A 25143-nucleotide genomic window follows, 5' to 3' on the forward strand; every position below is an offset into this window, starting at 1 on the left:
ACTTTGTAAATAACAAATACATCATTCTTTGTGTTTCATAGAAGGCACTCAAGAAGAACTGATGTGGCCGGCAATTATAAAATAATTTGCTCAAACCAGGAGAATATTGTACATAGTAACAGCAAGATTGTGTGATGATCAACTATGACAGACTTAGCTCTTCTCAGCAATGCAGTGTTCCGATAGACTTGAGATGGACAATGCCATCCACATTCAGAGAGAGAGAGCTGTGGAGGCTGATTGCAGATCAAAGCATGCTATTTTCACCTTTTTTTTTTTTTTTTTTCCCTTTTGTTCTGATTTTTCTCCTACAATATGACTAAATTGGAAATGTGCTTAAAATGATTGTACATGCGTAGCCAATATCAGATAGTTTGCTGATGTGGGGAGGGAAGAAGAAAATTTGGAGCTCAAAATCTTACAAAGATGAATGTTGAATTGCATACAATTGGAAAAAATAAAATATAATTAAGTGGAAAAAATAAAGTAAAAAATTGCTTAAACAACACCTTTTTATGATTTTTTTTCTTTTTTCTGTCACCAGAAATTTTAGTCTATTTCAGGATCAGTATTGCAAAAAGAGTCATTATTATGATTTAAGAGTTCAAAAAAACATAATTACAAAAACTTCCATTTCTATTATACTCTAAAGTCTACAAAATGGTTTCCCCACAACCCTGTGGATTTAAGACTATAGATATCTTTGCTGCCATCTTACAAATGAGAAGCTTAAGGCTCAGAGAGTGATGCAAACTTTTAGAATTATAAATTTTAGACTTGAGAGGGAAATAGAGATGATCTAAATCTATCTCCAAACATGAGAGTATTGAGATGCAGAAATGTTCAGAGGCTTCTAGAGTTATTGGGTGCAAGAAGAAGTGGAATTTTGAACCCATATTCTCTGAGTCTAAATATGGGGCTGATAAAACATTAGAAAGTTCTTTAATGAAAGAAGATTTCCAATTTTTTTTTTTTTTACTTAATTAGTAAAAATATTGATACACACATTAGCCAAGATTTCTCTCTTGGAGAGATTCATGGGCTGTTTAAGTAGCTGGACCAATTAAAAATACAAATTCATCTTCCCAAGTATTGCTCTCATGATCAAGAGGGGATTCAGTCGAGCAAAATCCAGGGAGAACTCAAGTCAGTCACTCACCTGAGTTTGTGGGTAAGCCCCGCAGGTTCTCAAACTCTAACATGGTGTAAGAAGAGTCCAGGGGCACACTATAATCTGGCATATCCATATCCATTATGGTTTCGTGAAGCTTCATGATCACCTGTCAAAAGCCAGGGCTAAGAACACAACAGCCTGAAGTCAATCACAACCAAGGTCTAGTCAGGAGAAAAACGTTGGCCTTAGGCCTCCCAAATGACAAATCATTATCTAGCTCCCTCCCTTTCTCTGGCCTGGCCTCCCCTCCCCTCCTAGAACGAGGTCTGTTTCTCTTTCTATCTTCCCAGCACTTCTACCTGGGAATGGTGTCTCCTGTGGATTATGGGACGCTGATAAGTAAGTCAATTTAGGTAGGCTGTATTCATGGTTCAATATAACGTCCTTTATGGCTGAACCCTAAGAGAAAGTCCCTTGGCCCTACAGTGCACAGCAAGAACAACCTAACCTTCTTCTTCTCTGTCAGAGCATCTTCCTGGGCAGCCAAGCTGGTAGGCATGGGGGGGGGGGGGGGGAAGAATCCTAAGGGATAACACTGGTTTTTATCTCTGTGCGTCTGGGGCTTCTGGCCTTCTTCCTATTGGATTTATCAATTAGCTTTGTCATAAGCAGGGTCAAAAGTTAAATCATTTCACTGGCACTATGAAGGTTTTAAAATGCTAGTCCATATTTCAAGGTGACATTACTGTTGATAAACTGATTGGTATAATTCCTAGTTGGAGAGCCTTTCCCCCTTCAAATTGTACATGGCCATATCTGGGGCAAGGGTTTCCAAACTTTAAAAAGTCATAGAATATTTTTTTTTAAAAATCTACAAGACCCAAAGGTGTCGGAGCTAGAAGGGACTTTGGTGATCATTAGTTTGCACTCTTTGTTAGAATGTCTCTCTGTTCCTTTCTCTGTCTCTGTCTTTCTCTGTATATCTCTGTCTCTCTGTATGTCTCTGTCTCTGTCTCCTTTCTATCTCTATTTCTGTCTCTATCTCTGTCTGTCTCTGCCTCTGTTCTATCTCTATCTCTGCCTGTCCCTCTTTCTGTCTCTTTCTATCTTTTTTCTATCTCTGTCTCTTTCTAGCTTTGTTTCTGTCTCTATCTGTCTCTGTCTCTTTTTCTCCCTCCCTGTCTCTTTCTCTTTGTCTCTTTGTCTTTGTCTGTCTGTTTCTGTTTCTGTCTCTGTCTGTCTGTCTCTTGTTTCTGTTTCTCTCTCTCTCTAACTCTGTTTCTGTTTCTGTCTGTCGGTCTCTGTCTTTCTCTCTAGCTCTGTTTCTGTCTCTCTGTCTTTGTCTCTTTCTATCTCTGTTTCTGTCTCTATTTCTGTTTCTGTTTCTGTTTCTTATCTATGTCTGTCCGTCTCGGTCTCTCTCTGTTTCTATTTCTATCTTTCTCTGTCTAGCTCTCTGTGTCTTTCTGTTTGTTCTCTGTCTGCCCATCTGTCTCCCTTTCCCATCTATCTGTCTGTCTCTATCTCTGTCTCTGTTTCTAGCTGTTTCTGTCTCTTTCTCTCTGACTCTGTCTGTCTGCTTGTCTCTCTCATCTGTATCTCTATTTCTGTCTCTGTCTCTATCTCTCTTTCTTTCTTTCTCTTTCATTCTCTACCTCTCTCTCCCCCACCTCTGTCTCTCTGTCTCTTTCTGTTTGTCTCTCTCTTTGTCTCTGTTTCTGTTTGTCTCCATTCACCTATTATCTATCTATCTATCTATCTATCTATCTATCTATCTATCTATCATCTATCTATCTATCATTTGTCTGTCTGTCTGCCTATCATCTAGCTGTCTGTCTATCCATCTATCTATAGGCAGCTAGGAAGCACAGTGTGCTGGGCCTGGAATCAGGAAGACCTCTTCCTGAGTTCAAATCTGGCCTCAGATACTCAGTAGCTGTGTGATCCTGGGCAAATCACTTCACCCTGTTTGCCTCAGTTTCCTCATCTGTAAAATGTACTGGCAAAGGATGGCCAATCACTTCAATATTTTTGCAAACAAACAAACCCAAAATGGAAAAATGAGGAGTTGGACATTATTGAAACGACTGAATCACAATAATATACAAAATAACTCCAAAGAATCTGTGAACATCTTAAAATTCATAGTCCCACCAGTAATGCAGATTTCAACCCATTCATACTGTTCATACTGTTTAATTCTGTTCACATCTCACTGTGAGTTTGTCAAAATGGGGTCCCTTAACTGGGCTCTGCTCCAGGTTCAAAAAAACCAACCCTCCAGGGTTATCATCCACTTATTTCTCATGTGAACAGCCCTTCTTTTTCAGCTCTCTAGTTCCTTGGGCACCTCCTCCCTGCCTCTCCTCCTTCCTAATGTGTTCTTTGGAATCTATGGCAGAGTCCACTCAGGAGCCATGAGCCTCCATGTTGGCTTGAGGATGGTTCTTAGCTTCACTTCTTCAGGGATTGTGCGGTCCGGGACTTGTAGCCAGGCAATGTCGGCCCAACAACATTGGTTTGCTAAAGAGCCACACGGTGTTTATAACAGGTGAGTGAGGTCAGAGATGGGATTAAAGGGACATTGTGATTTAAAGCCAAAGGACCTGGGTTCAAATTCTGTTACCATCTGTGGGACCTGGAACAAACTTATCTTTCTCATCAAGGAATTTTAATTTTAGATGGCCTTTGCTAAGGTCCCTTCCAGCTTTAATTAATTACCACAACAATAAATATAATAATAATTAGCATTATATAGCATTTGAAGGTTTGTGAAGCACTTTACACTTATGATCTCATTAACCCTCACCACAACCCAAGGAAATAGATGTTTTTAATTCTTGTTTTACATATGAGTAAAGTGAGGCAGACAAAGGTCACACAGCTACTAATTATCTGAGGCTGGATTTGAACTCAGGCCTTCCTGAGCTTTATCTGCTACAACTATGATCATTGTGATTTTTGTTCAGTCATTTTCACTCTGACTCTTTGTGACCCCATTTGGGATTTTCTTGGCAGAGATACTGGGTAGTTTGTCATTTCTTCTCCAGCTCATTTTACAGATGAGGAAACTGAGAAAAACAGGGTTAAATGACTTGCCCAGGGTCACACAGCTATGTCTGAGGCTGAATTTGAGCTCAGGTTTTTGTGATCAATACTCTATCTACTGTGCTACCTACCTGATGATTGGAATAACATTCTGTTTTTTTTTTTCTTTCCTTTTGGATCGTTTCTTATCTAAGTGGAAGTTAAGACAAATGTAAACATTTTTAACCTCAATGTGGCAACCCTTGTTCTCTTGCTCCATCTTTGATTATTCTGGGGAAGAAATGCATTGCTCCGGGATGAAAATGGTTACTCTCTGGAGATCACATGATTACTACTACATTTAGAGGTGAAATTATTTACCCAGGGTCACAAAATTAGGAAATGACAAATTTAGGCTTTGAATCTAGGCCTTCCATCAAAAGTCTTGGGTTGGAATCTTCTCTCTGCTACTTTGTATCCTCGACATTTACTGTTTTGAATTCCCCTTGCTACTTGAGGCAAACCAATGACTCTCCCAGAAACTGAGGTTCCCTTCTACAACATGAGAGAGCTAGACAGTGACACTTCTCAGGTGCCTTCTAGCTCTAGATCTTAGAAGCCAAAGGCTTTCAGATAAGAAGTTTCTATATCTCAGCTTTTGTTCAGATGAAGCAAACTGGCCATTGAGCAAATAAAGCAGAAAGAAAGGAAGATGTTTGTGAGACAGAAGCAAAGGACCGTGAAAAGTGGAAGCTGGAAAAATGGAATCTGACCCTCTTTCCCCCTGCAAAATAAGCATTTTAGTATCATCTTAATGCTTGTCCTTTTATTCCAAGAGGCCAGTGCACAGTTGGTATATACTGCTGTTGCTGTTGTTTTTTAGCTGTGTCTAACTCTTTGTGACCCCATTTTGAGGGGTTTTCATAGGAAAGATAAAAATGGCAAAATTGTTTGCCATTTCCTTCTTGAGTTCATTTTACAGATGAGGAAACTGAGGCAAATGGGGTAAAGCGAATTGCCTAGATCACAATATCTGAGACTGGATTTGAACTCAAGTTTTCCTGACTCCAGACCCAACATTCTATCCACTGTACCACCTAACAGCACTGGGTACACAATAAGTGCTAAATAAATGCTTATAATTAGGCTAGCTTTATTGGTTTAGATAATTTTGTGTGTGGGTGAAGCAATCAGGGTTATCCAGCCGGTATGTGTCAGGTGTCTAAGATCACACTTGAACTGAGGTCCTCTAATTGCAGGGCCATTGGGCTATTTCCTGCACCACCTAGCTGCTCCTAGGCTGGTTTTATACAAAAATCTATGCCCTCTCCCTTCCAACAATACACATTGAGAAGATTACATTATTAGCTCTTGGCTGGGAAGCAAATAATCGTACTGAATGAATGTGAGAAGTGCTTTCCTCATAATAATTCCATGAGATTGGGAGTATATGTTATTCTCCCTATTTCACAGATGAGGAAACTGAGGTTTAGGTTAATAATATTTACAGACTGCTATGCTTTGTATTTATTAACTCATTTGATTTTTTTTTTTAAATCTGAACTTTTTATTTTTTAAAATTTATATAGCTTTTTATTTACCAGATATATGCATGGGATTTTTTTTTCAGCATTGACAATTTTCAAACCTTTGTTCCAATTTTTCCCTCCTTCCCCCCACCCCCCTCCCCTAGGTGGCAGGTAGACCAATATATGTTAAATATGTTAACGTATATGTTAAATACAATATATGTATACATATCCAACTCATTTGATCTTAATAAGAACTCTGTGAAATTGGTACTATTGTTCATCCCATTTTTATAGATAAGGAAATTAAACCTTAAGAGATATTAAATATCTTCCCCAGAACCACATAGCTAGTTAGGTATCTGAAGTAGGATTTGAACTCAGGACTTCCTGACTGGCAATCTAGCACTCTTCATTATTTAGCTGCCTTAACTTATGAATAGCAGAATGAATCAATGATTTGCCTATAGTCTTAACCAGCAAGTGGCAAAACCTGCGTTTTAACAAACTATGTTTTCTGCCTGGAACTTGTGGTTTTCTCCCCCTCCCCCCCATGATTGCTGGAGTTGAACCCATGATTTTTGTCCTCATTGACAATCCCTCATCAATAGCAACCCTAGCCCTGGCTCTGCCATGAATAATTCTGAAGTGAGATAAGAATTTATGCTCTGGACTCTGCCCTCAAGGCCTTCAGCAGTACTATCTTCATTCATCTCAGCTTCTGAATAGGAATCCTGATGTCATCAGGGCAATACTTGATGCTTCATATTGATTGATCCCATTTCTAAGAAATACCTATGGAAAGCTGACATAGGACACGTGGCAACCCACCTTCATGGCCTTGACACGTTGGAGGAGCAGGAAACCACTGCTTTTGTTTATACCATATAACTAATCATGCCATGTGGACGGAAAAGGTGGGGCAAGATAGGGCCACAAGAGGAAATTAATTGATTGACTCTAGACTTCTCAATTAGGCTGTGCATTACTTTATGGCACTGCTCTCCTCCCCCAGAAAAATGATGACACTTCAAAATCCTATTCTTAATAGTTTTTGTCCTTGTCACCAGTACCTACTACATAAGTGTGAAATCGGTGCCTGCTTAAATAATTGAATTGAATTAAATTGATTTGTTCAGGAAGCTCTTCCTTTATAAATCTGAAAAGAATTCAGAGCCACCTTAGATTCCAAAATCTAAGGGGACTTAAGAACATTTTGGGTCCTTGAGGATAGGATTCCTTTGGAGACTCCGTACTCAACTGCCTGATTTTACAGGGATGGGGAGAGGAGATAATGTTGACAACCTTCAATCTAGAGCCATGGCTAAGAAGCAAATAAAATGCCTTCTTTTAAGCTTCTCACAACCTACTTCTAATTATCTTTCCATTTTTCTACCTTACTCCCCTCCCACCATGGGATCCACAATCCAGTGGCACTCGCCTGCTTACTGTTCCATGATCTCCGAATTCTGTCTTTGCATGGGCTGCCTGGTATCCGGGATGCTATTTTCCCTCACATTTGCCTCCTGGCTTCCTTCAAGACTCAGCTCAAATTCCATCTTCTTCTAAGACAGACATGTCACCTTTCTTTCTGACTCCCTCCCTCTCAGCTGCTAGTACCTTCTCCTCTGAGATCATTTCCCACTCATCCTGTATACATCTTACATATATATAGTTATTAATATTTTTTTATCCCATTAGAATATGTACTCTTTGATGACAATGACCAGGCTTTTTAGGGAGGCTTCTCTTAGTATTCCCAAGGCTTAGAGTAGAGTCTGGTACATGGCAGACACTAATAAAGGTTTGTTGATTGACTAAGGAATTGTGTTGAAAGCCATGAACTAGTATGGAGGAATTGACACAATGGATTCATTAATGGATCAAGCACCACCTTTAGTATCAAAGGACCTCAGCTTAAATTATACTTTGCTATTTCCTTTGTGGGTCCTCAGATGAATCTTGTCTCTGGGTCCCAATTCCCTCCCACATAAAATGAGTAAGGAGTGGGGCTGGGAGGCACTAGATGGTCTGAAGGTCTCTTTTTACTCTAGCTCTCAAGGACCCATTAAGCCCAAAGATTGGGTTATTGACATCCTTATTACCAAATTATGTCATTCAATTGGTCATTAAACATTTATTAACTACCTAATGATTGCTAAATACTGTGCTAAGTGCGAAGGATATACTGTAGAAAGGAATAATCTCTGTCCTCCAAGAATTCCCAGAGAATGGCTGGGCAGATGTGCTACAGCATTCAAGGAAGGGAGATCCCCTCTTCCTTTACTAATTCTAGAGATCTTCCCGGAATAATGTTTGTGTGTTTTGGGAGGGGACAGGTCCAAATCTGTGATTTCTTTGGTGTAGAGAACCCCCAGTGAGCAAAAGCCTTCCACCAATGCATGTCAGCTCCTGCTTTGTAGTTTAGCACATTAGAATACAGAGAAATAAAATGGCTTGCTTGGGGTCACATAACTGGGACATGTCAGAGTAAGGACTTGAATTCAGTTCTTCTTATCCCTGCTGCTGCTTTAATTAAATTTTGCTCTACAACTTGCCTTGCTATTGCTTACTCTCCCCTCACCCAAGAATCTTGTCTTCTTCCCTCACCCTTTGCTTCCCCATCTGCCCATCCTTCCTCCCTTATTTCTTTATAGATTTTGGAGGGGTCTATACTTTTCATAATATATATGTAGTTTTGCCTATTTAACCCATTCCCGATGTGAGTAGGTTTTCAGAACTATGAGCCCTCTTCCCCACTCTAATGCCTCTGTGTCTATTCTTCCTCTGCACCCCATTTATATAACCTGATTACTATTTTTAACATGACTCAACCAAATTTTCTTTTGAGCAATCCTATTGTTGATGTGAATCTTTTTTAAAATTAATTTTATAATTATAACATTTTTTGACATAGGTATGCATAGGTAATTTTTTTTACAACATTATCCCTTGTACTCCTTTCTTTTCTGAATTTTTCCCCTCCTTCCCTCCACCCCCTCCCCTGGATGGCAGGCATTCCCAGACATATTAAATATGTTATAGTATATCCTAGGTACAATATATATGTGCAGAACTGAATTTTGTTGTTGTTGTTGTTGTTGCAAAGGAAGAATTAGATTCGGAAGGTAAAAATAACAGGGGAGAAAAACAAAAGATACTAACAGTTTACACTCATTTCCCAGTGTTCCTTCTCTGGGTGTAGCTGATTCTGTCCATCATTGATCAATTGGAATTGGATTAGCTCTTCCCTATGTTGAAGATATCCACTTCCATCAGAATACATTCTCATACAGTATCATTGTTGAAGTGTATAATGATCTCCTAGTTCTGCTCGTTTCACTCAGCATCAGTTGATGTAAGTCTCTCCAGGCCTCTCTATATTTATCTTGTTGGTCATTTCTTACAGAACAATAATACTACATAACCTTCATATACCATAATTTACCCAACCATTCTCCAATTAATGGGCATCCATTCGTTTTCCAGTTTCTAGCCACTACAAAAAGGGCTGCCACAAACATTTTGGCACATACAGGTCCCTTTCCCTTCTTTAGTATTTCCTTGGGATATAAGCCCAGTAGTAGTATGGCTGGGTCAAAGGGTATGCACATTTTGATAACTTTTTGGGCATAGTTCCAGATTGCTCTCCAGAATGGTTGGATTCTTTCACAACTCCACCAACAATGCATCAGTGTCCCAGTTTTCCCACATCCCCTCCAACATTCATCATTATTTGTTCCTGTCATCTTAGCCAATCTGACAGGTGTGTAGTGGTATCTCAGAGTTGTCTTAATTTGCATTTCTCTGATCAATAGTGATTTGGAACACTCTTTCATATGAGTGGAAATAGTTTTAATTTCATCATCTGAGAATTGTCTGTTCATATCATTATACACTTCAACAATGATACTGTTTGAGGATGTATACCTAATAATGTACCTCATATGTATATATCATGTAATGATCAATTAATGATCATTCATTAATCATAATGTATACATCATATAATGATCATATACATGTCATATAGCTACTTTCCAGTTCTCTCTCTCTCTCTCTCTCTCTCTCTCTCTCTCTCTCTCTCTCTCTCTCTTTCTTTCTTTCTTTCTTTCTTTCTTTCTTTCTTTCTTTCTTTCTTATATGTTTCCAAATGAAACTAGCTGCACACAATAGGGAATGGAACAGCGATCTCTACTTATATGGACCTTTTGTTGTTATGCTGGAAAGAGAGGGGATTCAATATTGCCATTTCTCCTCTATTTGCTCACCAAAGCAATAGGTAAAGTCATCAGTAAGTGTTAAGTCTTAGAAGCAAGAAAAAAAGATGTTTCTTGCCTTTAAGGGCTTACTTTCCAATGGGAAAGATGACATATTAAAGGACAATCTCAAATTCTCCATTTATATCCTTTCCAAGAAGATGATCCCTTTTCTACCAGAGGCTGAAGGGTTCCATGCTCTCAGTGGCCTGACGGCCATCTTGTTCCTTGGTGCTTCCCTAGATTCTTAGAGTTGAAACATATTCATTACGAGGGCCCTGAGGGACTCTAAAGGGCAAATGTGTTGGTCCTTCTGGAGGTGCTGGTTGGGAAATGTGGCTGAACTTTGTTCCTTAGTGACACCCCCAGTTTTGTGAAAGATAAGGTGGTCAGACCATTAAGGCTATAAATGATAATTATATAAAAGCAGGCACACCCTGCTCCAGTGTCAATATCATAAACTTTACTTGTCACCAGGAATAATGAGAAATATGTAACTGCTATTTAGGTGGGTAAGCAAATTTCACTCTCATGTTTCACCACACTTGCCTAAAATGTTTGCTCTAATATATATGTAGCCTTTCTGGAAAAAAATTTTTTTTTCAACAGTACGAACCACACTTAGTTTGCAAAATTCAAATGTTATTTGGTTTACAATTTCTGTTGACTTCTCTCAGACCTACTCCAAAATATCTTGTTTTGGGTCAGGAATGCTTGTAACCCCTGCTAATAACAAAACTGAGGTTGGTGGATCATGAGTTCAGGAGTACCAAGTTTCAGTGGAATAAGCTGATGGGTGTTCCTATGAAGTCAAACAATAACACGGTGGTGATTTCCCAAGATCAGAGGACTACTTACTACCAGACTGTCTAAGAAGTGAACCAGCTCAGGTTGGAAAAGCAGAATAAAGGAGAGAGACAGAGACAGAGACAGAGAGAAAGAGAAGAGAGAGAAGAGAGAGAGAGAGAGAGAGAGAGAGAGAGAGAGAGAGAGAGAGAGAGAGAGAGAGAGAGAGAGAGAGAGAGAGAGGGAGGGAGGGAGGGAGGGAGGGAGGGAGGGAGAGAGGGAGGGAGGGAGGGAGGGAGGGAGAGAGAGAGAGAGAAACAGAGAGAGAGACAGAAAGACACAGAGAGAGAGAGAGACAGAGAGACAGAGAGAGAGACAGAGAGAAAAAGAGAGAGAGATAGAGATTCAGAGACAGAGACAGAAACAGAGAGACAGAGACAGAGACAGAGAGAAACAGAGACTGATAGAAAGATAGAGACAGAGATACAGAGGCAGAGAGAGAGACAAAGAGACACAGACAGAGACAGAGAAGAGAGACACACAGAGAGAAACAGAGACTGATAGAAAGATAGAGACAGAGATACAGAGGCAGAGAGAGAGACAAAGAGACATAGACAGAGACAGAGAAGAGAGACACACAGAGAGAAAGGAAATTTTCAAGCTAGCAAATAATATTATTAAACATCTTCAGTGAACAAAACACTGCTATTATATGTGGATACAAGGAAAAGGAAGCAATTCCTGCCTCAGTGGGATTACATTCTGGGTGAGGGGAGGGAATATAACAGAGGCAATTCAATATGCAACTATTTTTTTTATTATTAAAGCTTTTTATTTTCAAAACATATGCATGGATAATTTTTCAACATTAATCCTTGCTTAGTCTTGTATTCTAAAATTTCCCCTCCTTCCTCCCACTCCTCCCCTAGATGGCAAGTAATCCAATATATGTTATACATGTTAAAATATATGCATACAACATGTTTGAGGACTGAGAGAGCACTAATAATTGGGAGTAGAGGGAGCATGTCCAAAAAGGGTGGTGTAGAAGGTAGCATCTGAAATGAGTCTTGGGAAAAACCAAGGATTTTAAGAAGAGAGGGTGAAGCGAAAGTGCATCTGGGACCTAGAAGACGGACTATACAAAGGTATGGAGAGATACAAAGTAGAGTAGTCCAGCTTAACTAGGATATAGGGTGTGTGAAGGGAGGTCATATGGAGTTGGTTATGTGATTTAATGGAAGTGTAAGTTACTCTCCCTTCAGGATGATAAGGAAAAGATAGATGGGGAACAGGAAGACATGAGTTCAACCTTTGGCTCTGCTTCCAGCTAGTTATAGGAATCTTGGATGAGTCATTTCAACTCTCTTTGGAATTTCCTCAATTTCTTCATTGGGAAAATGGGTTGGAGAAGGAAATGGCAAATTACCCCAATATCTTTGCCAAGAAAACCCCAAATGAGCTCATGAAGAGTTGGACATGGCTGAAAAACAAGTGAACAAAAAGTGGGTATAACCACACCTGCTTAGCCAATCTCAAAGGATTGTTGTGAAGAAGGTGCTTTGAAAACTCTAAGTTGCTATAGAAACCATGTGTGTATGTGTGTGTGTGTGTGTTTCAGTTATGATCTATGTGAATTTGGGTTGATGTCATCGTGGTACGATGGCATGTCTCATGAATACCTGCTCTCCAGTTTCAGTATCATTTGCTGCTTTGGATTTTGTTTCACGTTTGCTTAGTCTTCTTCAACTTGATTGGAGAAATCTAAAGATGTACCAGGTGTGTCTTAACTTGATTGGAGAAGTGTAGTGATGTACCACTTTTAAAATCATCTGCCTTTCCCCATTTTTCTCCTTGGCTCTTTGCTGTTGTACAGAGACAGCCAGGAAGAAACCATTCACGTGGCCAGCAACAAAACAGCTGCCAGGCCATGCTCTTTATGCTAAGAACCCCAAAAGCCCTGGGCAACAAGCTCAGGCAACAGTTCTCAGATCTTATTGGTGGTCTTAGTAACAAGTGTGGGCTTTACAGGGACCCTTTGGATTCAGGTTAGGTCTAGAACAATTCCAAGAGCCATAATTTCAGAGGTGGAGACAACCTCAATGCTCAAGAAAATCATACTGATAAAATAATAATAACAATAACTATGTGTTTCATCTAAAGCCATTCTAGATTTTGATATCTATTAAAAGTTCAAATTCTTAAAAGGGTTATATAACTATTAAAATAACTATTAGTTATTTTTAATCATTACTCATTAATTACGGATGGATGACAGGGGAAAGACCAGCATGAAGGTATTGAGTAATGGCACATATTGGTAAATGTTTCACAATCTAGAAAATGTACATACGGCATTTTAAGGTTAATTTGCATTAATAGCACTTCCTCCAACACTTTCTTAACTCTGCATTCAACAGAACAAATTAAGCCCAAATTTGTCATATTTGGTGATTTCCAATATGTAAATGCTGACACTGAAAATTTAGCAATTAGATCTTTTAAAAAATCATTTATTTAAAACTTAAATACAAAATAAGGGAGGAAAATAAGAGAAAGAGAAACAAAAACAGGAAAAGGAAAAGAAAACCATCATCATATGCCCAGCAGAACATCAGGGACAATTGAAAATATGTAACAATAACTTTCATTTTAAGAAATCGTATATAATAATAGAAGATACTATATTCATTACTATTCATCTTTGCTTTCTTGTAAGTTTCTTTTGCTCTCTGCTGTGCACTTACTTTATTCTTTTTTCTCCTTTCATCCCTGCCTCCTCCCTCAGTGTATTTATTTATGTATACACACACATACTTACACCCCCATGCAATATTATATCAGTATACATACATACACCTACATATATGCACATACACATATACACATACATAAACATGCCTCTAAAACAGTTTAGTATGGCTGACACATAATATAGATTTCTCTCTTGATTGAATCTTGAAGTTTGATTTTGTCTGAAATCAATGATTACTAACCCTACTTTTTCCCCTGATAAATTTTTAGTAATTTTTTCTTGTAATTTTGTTGTATATATCTCTTATTTCCTATCCTTACTAACTCTTTTACTTTAGTTCTATAACTTAACTAACCTTGCTCCCCATTGATCCCTCCCTTATCTTCTTCCCTCAACCTTTCTCTCTCTCTTTATTCCATTCCCATTAATCTACACACCTTATTCTAGTCCTGGTAACCTAAACACCCTTCTGTACCTCACCTTATGCTATGCTACTCTTTCCCTTCCTCTTTGTGCCTTTCCCATTAATCTACACACTTTGTCCCACTGTGTAAAGCTATACACCTTTCTATATCCCACCTTTGTCTATTAATCTATATACCTTGTCCCATTGCTATAAATCTACACATCCTTCTATACCCCACTTTCTCTATTTCCCTCCCCCCCATTTTTTAATAGATTTTGGACAGTGCTATATTCTTCTTGTGTGTGTATACATATAAATGTTATATATACACATATGTAACACATGTATATATACAGATACACACAAGCACACACATACATATATGTACACACATATAGACATATATACACACATACATATGTGTGTTATGGTATTCTTTATTTAAATCAATTACTGATGTACATACATTTTCAGAGCCTTTTCAGTCCTTCTCCCCCATCTAATTCCTCTGTTTAAGTTCTTCCTCTGTACCTAATATCTGTAGTATAATTACTATTTTTACCTTTTTCTAGTTGTTGTTTTTTTTTTTTAATAGTCAGATCATAATCAGCTCTGATCCGTTTTTCTTTTTGGACTACCCAATTACTAATGTCAATCTCTGGAATGTGGTTTATATTTTCATGTATAAAATAGAGTTTGTCCTTATTGAGTCCCTTGAAATTATTCTTTGATGATAGCTCTTTTATGTTAGATTTTCTATTGAGTTCAGGTTTGTTTGAGACAAATGACTACTTTTTTTCATTCAATATTATACTTAATTTTGCTGGATATAATATTTTCAAACCCAAGCTTAGTTTTTTTTTTTTTTTTTTTTTTTTTTTTTTTTTTTTGTCAATACATGGTATTCCAGGATCTGTGGTCTTTTATTGTAGCTTCTGATAAGATTTGGAAATTTTTAATTGTAACTCTGACATATTTGAATTGTTATTGTTGTCGCTTCATTTCTTGTAAAATTTTCTCTTTGATTCGGGGGCTTTGAAATTTGGCAATAATGTTCCTATATGGTTTCCTTGTAGGATCTTTTTGAGATGGTGATTGGTGGATTTTTAAAATTCTTCTTTCCTTTCTGGTTCTATCACTTTAAGACCATTTTCTTTGATTATTTTTTTATATTATAGTGTCAAGGTTCTTTTTCCGATCACAACTTTCAGGTAGTCCAATTATATTATGTTTTCTCTTCTTGATTTGTTCTCCAGAGCCACTGTTTTTCTTGCAAGATGTTCCACATTCTCCTATTTTTTCCATTATTTATATTTTGTTTTGTTATTTCTTAATCTCTTATAGCTTCATTGGCTTCCCCTTGCCAATTCTGATTTTCAAAGAATCATTTCAATCATTTCAAAGAGTCTTTTTTAAGATTCTGGATCTCTATTTCTAGTTGGTTGGACTTTCTTGGGTTTTTTTTCTTCTTTGCCTGACCTTTTAAATTTTTTTTTTTTTTAATAGAAGACTTATTGATGTAACTACTTCTAGTCCTGGGATTAAGGGAGGTGGTGCCTCTGGCTTTACTTCAGCTCTTCCCTCCAATCTAGGACCCCAAACCAAAACACCCCATTTCCTGAAAGTGCTCAAAGCCAGGAGCATATCTGCCCCACTGCTTCTGCACCTACTTAGTGAGCTGGTTCCTTCTCACCCAGTGTCATGTCTCAGCACAGCTGGGCCTGGCATTCTTAATCAGCAGAAGTTCCCTCAATCTTCCCTGACTCAGACTCTTGACTCCCCAAGCTGTCAGAGAACTGAAAGTTCCTGTGGTTGAGGCTGGGGGTTCCTTCCAAATCCAGCTAGCTCCAGGACTACCCATTTGCAGTTTCTGAGAAGCTAGCCTGGAGGTATTTACACTTCACTCCAGTTAAGCTTGAGTCTTTCTCAGGTGGTTCCAGGAGAACCCCTGTTCTGTTCTGAATCTTATTTGTTTTTCCTCTTGTTGATATTCACTATGAGACATAATTTTCTTTTGTTTATAGTGGAAATCTAGAGAGCTTGGAATTTTCTCACCTATTCCATTATCTTTCCAGGATCCTCCCCAATCACTTCTTTGAAAATTTTTGTTCCATTATGTAAAACATTTCTACATTAGCCATATTGCCTCCAAAAGCAAGAAAAATATGCCTCAGCCTATGCTCAGAGTTTATCAGTTCTCTCTATTGAAATAGAAATTTTCATCATCAATCCTTTGGAATTATCTTGGGTTGGAACTGTCTCTGGAATTGTAAACAATCAGTTCTTGAGTCAGTTCTCGAGCAGATTCCGGTACACCAGTCACAATGGTAGATGGACATTAGGAGGGGTGGGGAAGAAAAGATCCTGATGGGAGAAAAGGGTGGAAACTGGAGGTACCAGAGGCTAATTCCACTAATTCTGTTAATTCAGTTAATTGTGCAAGACATAGAGTGTTAGACATGGAAACAGAAAAATCTAAGTTAAAATCTACCCCACTTCTCCTGATACTTAATTGCTTTTTGTCTCTGGATAAGTGACTTTTAACCTCTTTAAGCTTCAGTTTCCCCACCTATAAAATGGAGATAATAGCACCTGCCTTCTAGGATTGTTATGAGAGTCAAATGAAATAATATATACCATACTTTGCAAACCTTACAGTGCATATAAAGGCTAGCCCTTTTACTTTATAATTTTTCCAGAATTGGCCCTTAAATATCCCAGGATAGTTATGATCACCTTAGAACTCAGTTCTTTGCACAATTGTCACCAAGTGGTTCTTTTCCTTTGGGGATGCTCAAGTGGCATCTCATTTGCCCAGGATGATTGGTTATTTATTGTTTGGAAAGATCCAAATTACCATTGATTTTTCCCTACTAGTTTAATGTTAGGAAAACATAACTTTAATAAAAATTACTTTGGAAGTGCTTTCTATTATCTTTTGAAATAAATATGGTATTAAGGAAAGCATAAAAGTCGGAAAACTTGAGCTAAAGTCCCAGGTCTTCCCTTACTAGCTGTGTAACTTCAGTTCAGACACCCTCCTTCAGGGTGTCTCACTTAGAAAGTGATACATCAGTATAGAAGAGGCAGTGTGTCCAGTGGTTGGAGCATTAGACTTAGAGAAAAGAAAAACTGAATTCAAATTAATTAATTTGAATTAATTAATTAATACTTCCCTAGTGTGTGACGTTGGAGTCTGCCTCAGTTTCCTCATTTGTAAAAATGGGAGGTTTGAGGTAACTAAGTGATATAATGGAAAGAGCATCAGCCCTGGAGTCAAGAGGATCTGAGTTCAAATTTGACCTCAGACACTGGCTATGTGATCCTAGGCAATTCATTTAATCTCTATCACCTAAGGATTTTTTTTTAAATTGAGGGGTTTGGATTAGTTGGCTTCAAATGTCCTAGTACTAACTCTGTGGTGCTTGACTGGGTGACAGAAAGCAGAATAGCATTTAGAATAGGAAAAGAAATTAAGGGTCATTTGCTCTAACCATTTCACTTTACAGATGAGGAAACAAAAGCCCATAAAACCAACTGCTTTAGTCAAAGTTACACAGATATTCAGTGGCAGAATCAAGATTGGAACCTCTGAGGTCTCTTAGAGCAATACTGTTCTGTCAGGGGATGCTTTAGTTTTTAGGGTCACATCAGGTCAACAAGTATTTATTAAGCACTTGCTATGTATTAGCCACTGGGCTTAGATCTGAGAATACACATTAATATGGAAAGAAAGTCTCTCTCCTCCCTACATTCTAATATATAAAAAAGGAAGGTGGATAGAGATAGGTAGAGTTGAAGGTACTAGAGGGAGGGGATAAATGAAGACATGGATGGCCTTAGAACCTTCCTTAAAATGGTGGTTCTGGAATGGACCAACCAATCAGAGGGCAGGCAAGGTACTTCCAATGTGTGAAGTTCAGGGGTGGAGTGAGTGTCTGTCCAGTGTGAAGAGGTATCAGAGGGGCATTTTCAGAAGATGAAGTCATTTTTAAACTTCTTTTATGTCTCTCCATAATAACTGGACAAGTAATAGTTGTTGTTTGTGCTTTTTTAAAGGTTAAATACGGTTAAAAAAAAGATTAAATAAGGTTAAATAAAAATAAGGTTACAATTCTTCTAAATACATTTCCATATTTGTCATTCTGTGAAAGAAAAATCAGATCAAAAGGGAAAAAAAGAGAAAAAAATGAGTAAATAACAACATAAAAAAGGTGAAAATACTATTCTTTGATTCACATTCAGTCTCCAATAGTTGTTTCTCTGGATGAGAATGACTTTCCATACTAAGTCTATTGAAATTTGTACTTATTCTTAGAGGACCAAGGCATCAGGGAGATGGCGCCATGACATGCAGGTGAATTGGATTTAAGGGAGGGACAAGGTCACTTGCCTCACTTTCCCCTCCAGAGCCATCTGGGTCCAGTGGCCAGATACTGATCAGGACGACTGGACTTGGCCCTGGGGGCTGTGATCATCTCCTCAGCCTTTTTAAGCTAAGATCTCTCTCAGATCTCATTTGACTGAGGCAAAACCCAATCAATGAGCAAGGCTAGGTAAGAAATGAGGCAGAGAATGACTTCTTTTACCTTGTCTAAAAAAGCTGTTTGATAAATGCAGGACGACTGAAAGAAGTGATGGTGTTGGAGAAATCCTGAGTGGAAAGGAGGCTTGCACAGGTGGGCTCTATCAAACTCCTTCAGCCAGTAGGTGGCACTGCAAGCTCTCACTTTTTATCCAGGTGATGCCGTCTAAGTTGGCTTGTACCTATTCTTTCCATTTTCAGAGTCATAAACGTCCATGTTGGGAGGGACCTTAGGATCATCTAATCCTGCTCTTCATTTTACAGATAAGAAAACCGAGGCTCAGAGGGATGAAATTACTTTTCCAAAATCATCAGGCAGTAACAGGAGGAGAATTTAAACCAAGACCATCAAGTTCAAGTTCTAGCTGTATAGAGTCATCCTTCCTCCTTTTTTGTTTCTTTTTATACGTTATATTGTGTTAACCTATCAGAAAATTCTACAATATTAAAAAAAAATCCCTGAGCCATATTTATCCATATGATTAATTCTGCTGACAGATTGTTGGAGGAGCTCTCTATAATAATACTAATATTATGATTACTCTAATGAAGATGCTAGCTAACATTTATATAGCACCTACTATGTGCCAGGCACGGACTAAGCACTTTACAAATACTATCTCATTTGGTATTAGAACAACCCTGAGAGATAGATGCTATTATTATCTGTAACGTGCTCTCCTGGCAGTTACTATTACTAGTCTGTCCTAGACCCACCAGAGTACCTTTGACCACTGTCCTTTGCAGTGTGAACTCTACCCGGCTCGCCTCCTCTGAGGCCTTCTAAGGTCTCTGGCCACAATCTCTTGAATCTATAGCTTAATAACCGGTAGCACACTCAAGAACAACCACGTGTAATCTTAAAAGCCTTTATTATACCTACTCACATAATGCCCTGACTGATGCCCTGACTTGTTGGTTCCTGAGTGAACACCTGGTCAGAAGACCCACGTGTTCACTACCAAACTCCTTATCTCTTTTCTCTATCCATCTTGGCTTGGCCACCCAGGCTAGGAAGCCAGGGTGAAGAACGCCAGGTTAAAGAGAGCGATTGCTGCCTGCAGTGGGCTTACATAGGGCCTGTGAGGTCACACACACAGCCAATCAGCGAGAGAGTCACCCATTACGAAGCTATCTCAAAATGGACAGGATCCCACCTACAAGGCAGTCCTAATATCCACAGAAATTACTTCCGGGCCTCAATGATGCACTGTGGCGCAGCCCATTTAAAGGGCCCTTACAATTATCCCCATTTTATAGATGAAGAAACTGAGGTAGACAGAAGTCACACAGTTAGTGTCTGGAGATGGACTTGAATTTAGATATTCCTGACCTCAGCCTGTATCTACTTTACCTACTATGTCACCTCACTACCCCCTATAGTACTTATCAATTTTGGGAGTTTTCTTTCTCCTAAGGATATAACTCTCTTATATGTCAGTCAAATTCTCTTCTCTAGGGATGAGGAATACATAATAAATCCAGCTGGTACAATTCATATAAGGAGTTGAATCTGATCATTACTTCTATAGGAAAATAAGGAAGCTTTTTGTTCTCTTCCCCTGGTCAAAATACAGTATCAGATTTAGGAAGGTTTGCTTCTAATAGATATGCATAATAAAAACAAAACCAAGTGAGCCAAAGCCTACTTTGTTTAATTTTTTTTTTTTTTTTTTTTTTTTTGGACTCAAATTCATTTGCAAGTTAAGCTGGTGAGGAGTTTGGGAATTTCTGACCCTAAGTCAGATAGTTATTTGGTACAACGCTCTATGTTTCAGCTTCAGACATAGAAAGTTCAAAGAATAAACTTAGGAGCTTTCTACCCGCCTTTCTCCAAAGCCTTTAGCTGGGTTTGGTGGCTCATAAAAGTTACAAAAGCTCTGGATTAAAAAAAAAAAAAAAAGCAATGTTAGCCAGCCCTTATCAGGAAGAAATTTTCTTTTAGTCAACAATTAGCTTACTAGGCACTGTGCTAAATGCTGGGGTTTGAAATAAGAGCAAAAGCCTGGTCTGTGTCCTCCAACAATTCACACTCAGATGGGAGAGGCAGCTTGCAAGCAGCTCCATTCATATAAGTCAATGGAAAGTGATTTCAGAGAAAAGGAATTAGAAGTGGAGGCAACCAAGAAAGTCAAGCAGAAGGTGGGATTTGAACTCTTGGAGAAAACTATTGGAGAATAGAGAGAGCAGACAAGGTGGTTAACAAAAGGTTCCCAAGAGATGAGCATCTTGATACTCAGAGACTGCCTGATGACAAGAGAAATAAATATGAAACAAGGAAAGCAATTTTTTTTAAGGGAAGCAATTTCAAAAAGAGAGCAGAGAGAATAACAAGTTAATACCCCCAAAGTACTTCAGCTGCCCTGCTACATCTGAGATAGGTTTTACTTTTAGCACAAATTCCCTGCACATGTTCCCTATTTGAGCCATCCACATGCATTCCCTGGCCACATGACATCCCTGGTGTATGCCTTAGCATATATTCTTTGACCATATATGTTCTCTATACATGTGCTCTTCAAAGATGCTCAGTGGTCACATGTGTTCCATATGTGTGTTCATTCTTCCAAAGGATGATATGGTTATTTGTGGGAGAATGTCCCCCAAATTAATGGAGAAGAAATTCATTGCTACTTTTATACTATATGCTATTCAGGAAATGCCCTTGCTTTGAATTAAGTATACTCTTTGACTAGTAAAAGCAAACACACCAGTGGGGACTCTTGAGCTATGGTTTTGACTGGATAAATACTCCATACTTTGATGTACATCAAAAGAATACAAAGAATATGATATTTTGAACTTGGGATAGCTTTTCAGAAGGCCCCACATGTAAAAAGAAAATCCTACACTTATTTTCCTAATTCTAGTACATACTCAACTGGTCTTTCCATTTCACTCTATTAATTCTCACTGTAGGCCTCTGTGCCTATTTTAGTCCTAGAGATCCCAGTCTGTTTCCTACTATTTCCTAAATACCCGTATAGAATTGCTGATAAAATTAACCACGACTGACACATTAGCTATTGGGGCTTTTAGATGGCCAGCCCAAAGGCCCTTCTGTCTGCTCTTTTACCTCCATTTTTTTCTCTAATGCTCACTATACGGTCACATGGAATATAGGTCTAAGATGTCTGCCCATCCTGGGGAAAAAATTGCCATTGTTTCTTCCTTTCTTTTCATAAAGCAATACATCCCCTGAAGAAGGGCCAATAACAATGTTTGCCTTGGGTAACAAAGTACTTGCTGAAGTACTTTGGGGATATTAACTTGTTATTCTCTCTGCTCTCTTTTTGAAATTGCTTCCCTTGTCTCATTTATTTCTCTTGCCATCAGGCAGTCTCTGAGTATCAACATGCTCATCTCTTGGGAGCCTTTTGTTAACCATCTTGTCTGCTCTCTCTATAGACTTCCCTAGATTTCTCCAAGAGTTCAATGCACACTTGGGTATATCTAGTTCACTCTCTTCATACAACTATGATACATATAAGGAAGATAGTAGAAGACATTTGGAGAGAAGTGGGACCATTTCAGGTCATGTGGGTTCCTGAAAATCTACCTAAGCCTGCTGCTTTCATTTAACCTAGAGTGAAAGATATTTTTTCCACTTGATGTTTTTGCCCATGGGTCAAAAATCCTCCTACCAGGTTCTATTTCCATGTTTACCAAAAGTTTTAAAAGATATTTCTTTTATACCATTTTATTCTAAGCTAAAAGGCACTAGAAGGTAAAAATACGCAGAGAGAAGCCAGCAAGTTCTGGTCCAGCAGAGGGGTTGGTTACATATTTGCAGAAGGGCAGCAGTGGGCTGCAGGTTCAAAAAGGAAAACCTGTTAAGAGCCAGAGCTTCGTCACCAAGTCTCAGAGTTACAATGAAGGTCCTATCAGGGAATCTGAAGGCATCGACCGTTACTCAACCCGCCCTCGGTCCTCTCCAATTGGTTTTGGCCAATGTCTGTAGCATTAAATTAAGTACATTCTTTTTTAACCAAGGTAGGGAATGAAGATGGAATTAAAAAACGATCGAGACAAAGCCTATATTTTTGGTGGCTTCATCTCTGCCAAGTCTGTCAAGTTCAACCTCACATAATTTTGCCTTTTCTGGTTCCTGTTCCTTCCAATATCTTTCCTGCGGCCATTCCCTTTGGCTTCCTGTTAATGAGAGGTGAGGGGCAGCCTGTGGGATTGAAATCACTTACACATGGCAGGTAAAGCGGCTGTCAGAGCAAAGTGAGCTAAAATAGGATCAGGGAGAATGTGAACCAAACCAGAGCCCAGTGGAAGGCACTTATTCAAGTGGACACGTAGAATAGAATTCCAAAAGTGGCGCTTTCAGTGCAAAAGCTGAGTAAGCAGTGGGAAGGATGCATGCCTCTAGGCTTTTTTTGAGGTACAGAACTTTTTTTTTTTTGCTTAAATAGAAATGTCAATCAGGTTTAAAAAGAAGACACCAATGGAGGGAGTGTGGTGGGAAGCAAGCATTCAGTGGGGCCAAGTTTGAGGATTTAGGCTGCTGACATGGCTACTAAAATCTGTCAGAAGGATGGGTCATGTAGACTCCAGAACCTTAAAGATACTGGATGATGACCCCCTTCTTCTTCACCTGCCTTCATCTATAAGTTCAGTTCTTGAATGTTGTCAGGAGACTGAGAAAGAAATGGGATGAACCAAAGGGTTGACTTATAGATTCAATCAAAGAAAAAAATTGTTAACTCATGGACTACAAAGGTCTTCAGACTATATTTCTTTTCATTCCTTCATTGGACAAGTATTATTTTGCTGTCCGTTCCCTAATTACATGTTTAAACATGTTTAAAAGTTTTGAGTTCCAAATTCTAGCCTTCCATCCTTTATCTCCACACCCCAAGATAAGAAGTAATTTGATATTGGTTATATATGTTCAATCATGTAAAATATTTCCATATTAGTCATTTTGTACAAGAAGATTTGAAAGAAAGAAAGAGGGAAGCAGAGAGGAAGAAAGAAAAAAAGAAAGAAAGAGAAGCAAGGAAGGAAGAAAGGAAGAAAGGAAGGAAAAGAGAAATAAAGGAAGGAAGAAAGAGAGAGAAAGGAAAAATAGAAGAATGGAAGAAAGGAAGAAAGGAAAGAAAGGAAAGAAAGGAAGGAAGAAAGGAAGGAAGAAAGAAAAAAGCATGCTTCAGTCTGTATTTAGACAATATCAGTTCTTTCAGATGAATAGTATGTTTCACGAGTCCCTGGGATTGTCTGGGATCATTGAATTGCTTATAATACCTAAGTCATACACAGTTCTTCATCATATAATATTGTTATTATGTATAATATTCTAGTCCTGCTCACTTTATTTTGCATCAATTGTTGTAAATCTTTCCAGATTTTTCTGAAACCATTCTGTTTTTGACAAGTATTTATGAAGGACCTACTATGTGCTAGGTAATGAGACTACTGAAACAAAAATGAAAAGTTCTTGCCTTGAGTTATTTAGAGGAAGGAAAATGGGGCAGCCAGGTGGCACAGTGGATAGAGTACCAGCCTTGAATTCAGAAGGACCTGAGTTCAAATCTGGTCTCAGACACTTAACACTTCCTAGCTGTGTGACCCTGGGCAAGTCACTTAACTCCAGCAGGGGGGCGGGGGGAAGGTACAGGAAGGAAAACACCTTAGTACACATATAACCAGATACAAAACAAATATCATATTCTAGCTTAGATCTATGATCCCATAATTCTAAGCAAAATGTAATTTCCTGGCATAGAGTATGTGAGGGTTACAGCACCTGGGCTTGGGGGAAGAGGATCAGGAAGGGCCTCTTTTGGGCTGAGTTTTGAAGGCAGCCAAAGGCAGAGGTGAGAAGAGAGGGAGCATTATGGGCATGGGGGGAAAACCAAAGCAAAAGCCAAAGGCAGAGAGGAAATGTAGTATAGGAGGAACAGCAAGAACACCATTTTGTCTGGAACACGGGAGGTACAAAGGTAAAATGTGCAATCAGACAGGAAAAATAAATTGGAATCAGATTATGAAGAAACTTTTAATGGCTCAATAGAAGAGCTTGTATTTTTAAAGAGGGAACTATTGAGAACTTTTTGAGAGGGTGAGAGGGTAACATGATCCAAGAGCTGTGTGATTAGCAGCTGTGCGGAGGATGGACTAGAGAGGAGAGACACTTGAGGAAAGGGAATCATTTATGGTTTATGTCAATAATCCTGGAAAGAGATATTGAAGAACTGTTGTTGTTTTTCCTTTTTTTTCCAATAGGTTCTATGAAGTCATGGGGTGATGTGTGAATTGGACTGGAAAAAAAAAAAACAGAGTTGCACAATACTCTCTCTTCCTAGGTCATTGAAGTTCAGAAACAGGACAAAAGTCAGAACAAATGATGGTGCCATGGATGACCAGTCTTGCCATTGAAGGAAAGAAAGAGACTGATGACCTTTGCCTCTTTTAAATCAATTCATTTGGATTCCCCATTCTGCTGGGGAAGTCTTCTCCTGCTTGGGGTAGACACCCCCTAAATCACCAATGGGTTTGATTTAGCCTTCTTCCCAAATGGTTTAGTGGGATGTGGCTACTGCACATGCAACAGCTTCTTGGAGAGTAGAGGGACAGGTAGACACCAAAGGTGGATGAGCAGCCTTGAAAAGGGCTCCTCAAGCCTTCACAGCAGAAGTGTTAGTTCTATACAACCAGTGACCCTGTGAGTAGA

The 25143-nt window shown here is 38.7% G+C and overlaps 1 protein-coding gene and 1 long non-coding RNA gene across 2 annotated transcripts in view; one reads left to right on the forward strand and one right to left on the reverse strand.

Moving 5' to 3' along the window:
• LOC141554432 (hepatocyte nuclear factor 4-beta-like) overlaps nucleotides 1-1318 on the reverse strand; it is a 66146-nt gene extending 64828 nt beyond the window's left edge. Inside the window, exon 1 of the mRNA XM_074286317.1 lies at nucleotides 1160-1318. Coding sequence (XP_074142418.1) covers nucleotides 1160-1274 — 115 coding nt within the window. The 5' untranslated portion in view covers nucleotides 1275-1318. The remainder of the gene's footprint in view (nucleotides 1-1159) is intronic.
• A 215-nt stretch (nucleotides 1319-1533) lies between these two features.
• LOC141553208 (uncharacterized) lies at nucleotides 1534-24797 on the forward strand. Its single transcript, XR_012485317.1, has 3 exons — nucleotides 1534-1665; nucleotides 3516-3665; nucleotides 24696-24797. It is a non-coding gene; the product is annotated as an uncharacterized LOC141553208 (long non-coding RNA).
• The last annotated feature ends 346 nt before the right edge of the window (nucleotides 24798-25143 follow it).

The sequence above is a fragment of the Sminthopsis crassicaudata genome, chromosome 2 (assembly GCF_048593235.1).
Source record: "Sminthopsis crassicaudata isolate SCR6 chromosome 2, ASM4859323v1, whole genome shotgun sequence".
Classification (NCBI taxonomy): domain Eukaryota; kingdom Metazoa; phylum Chordata; class Mammalia; order Dasyuromorphia; family Dasyuridae; genus Sminthopsis; species Sminthopsis crassicaudata.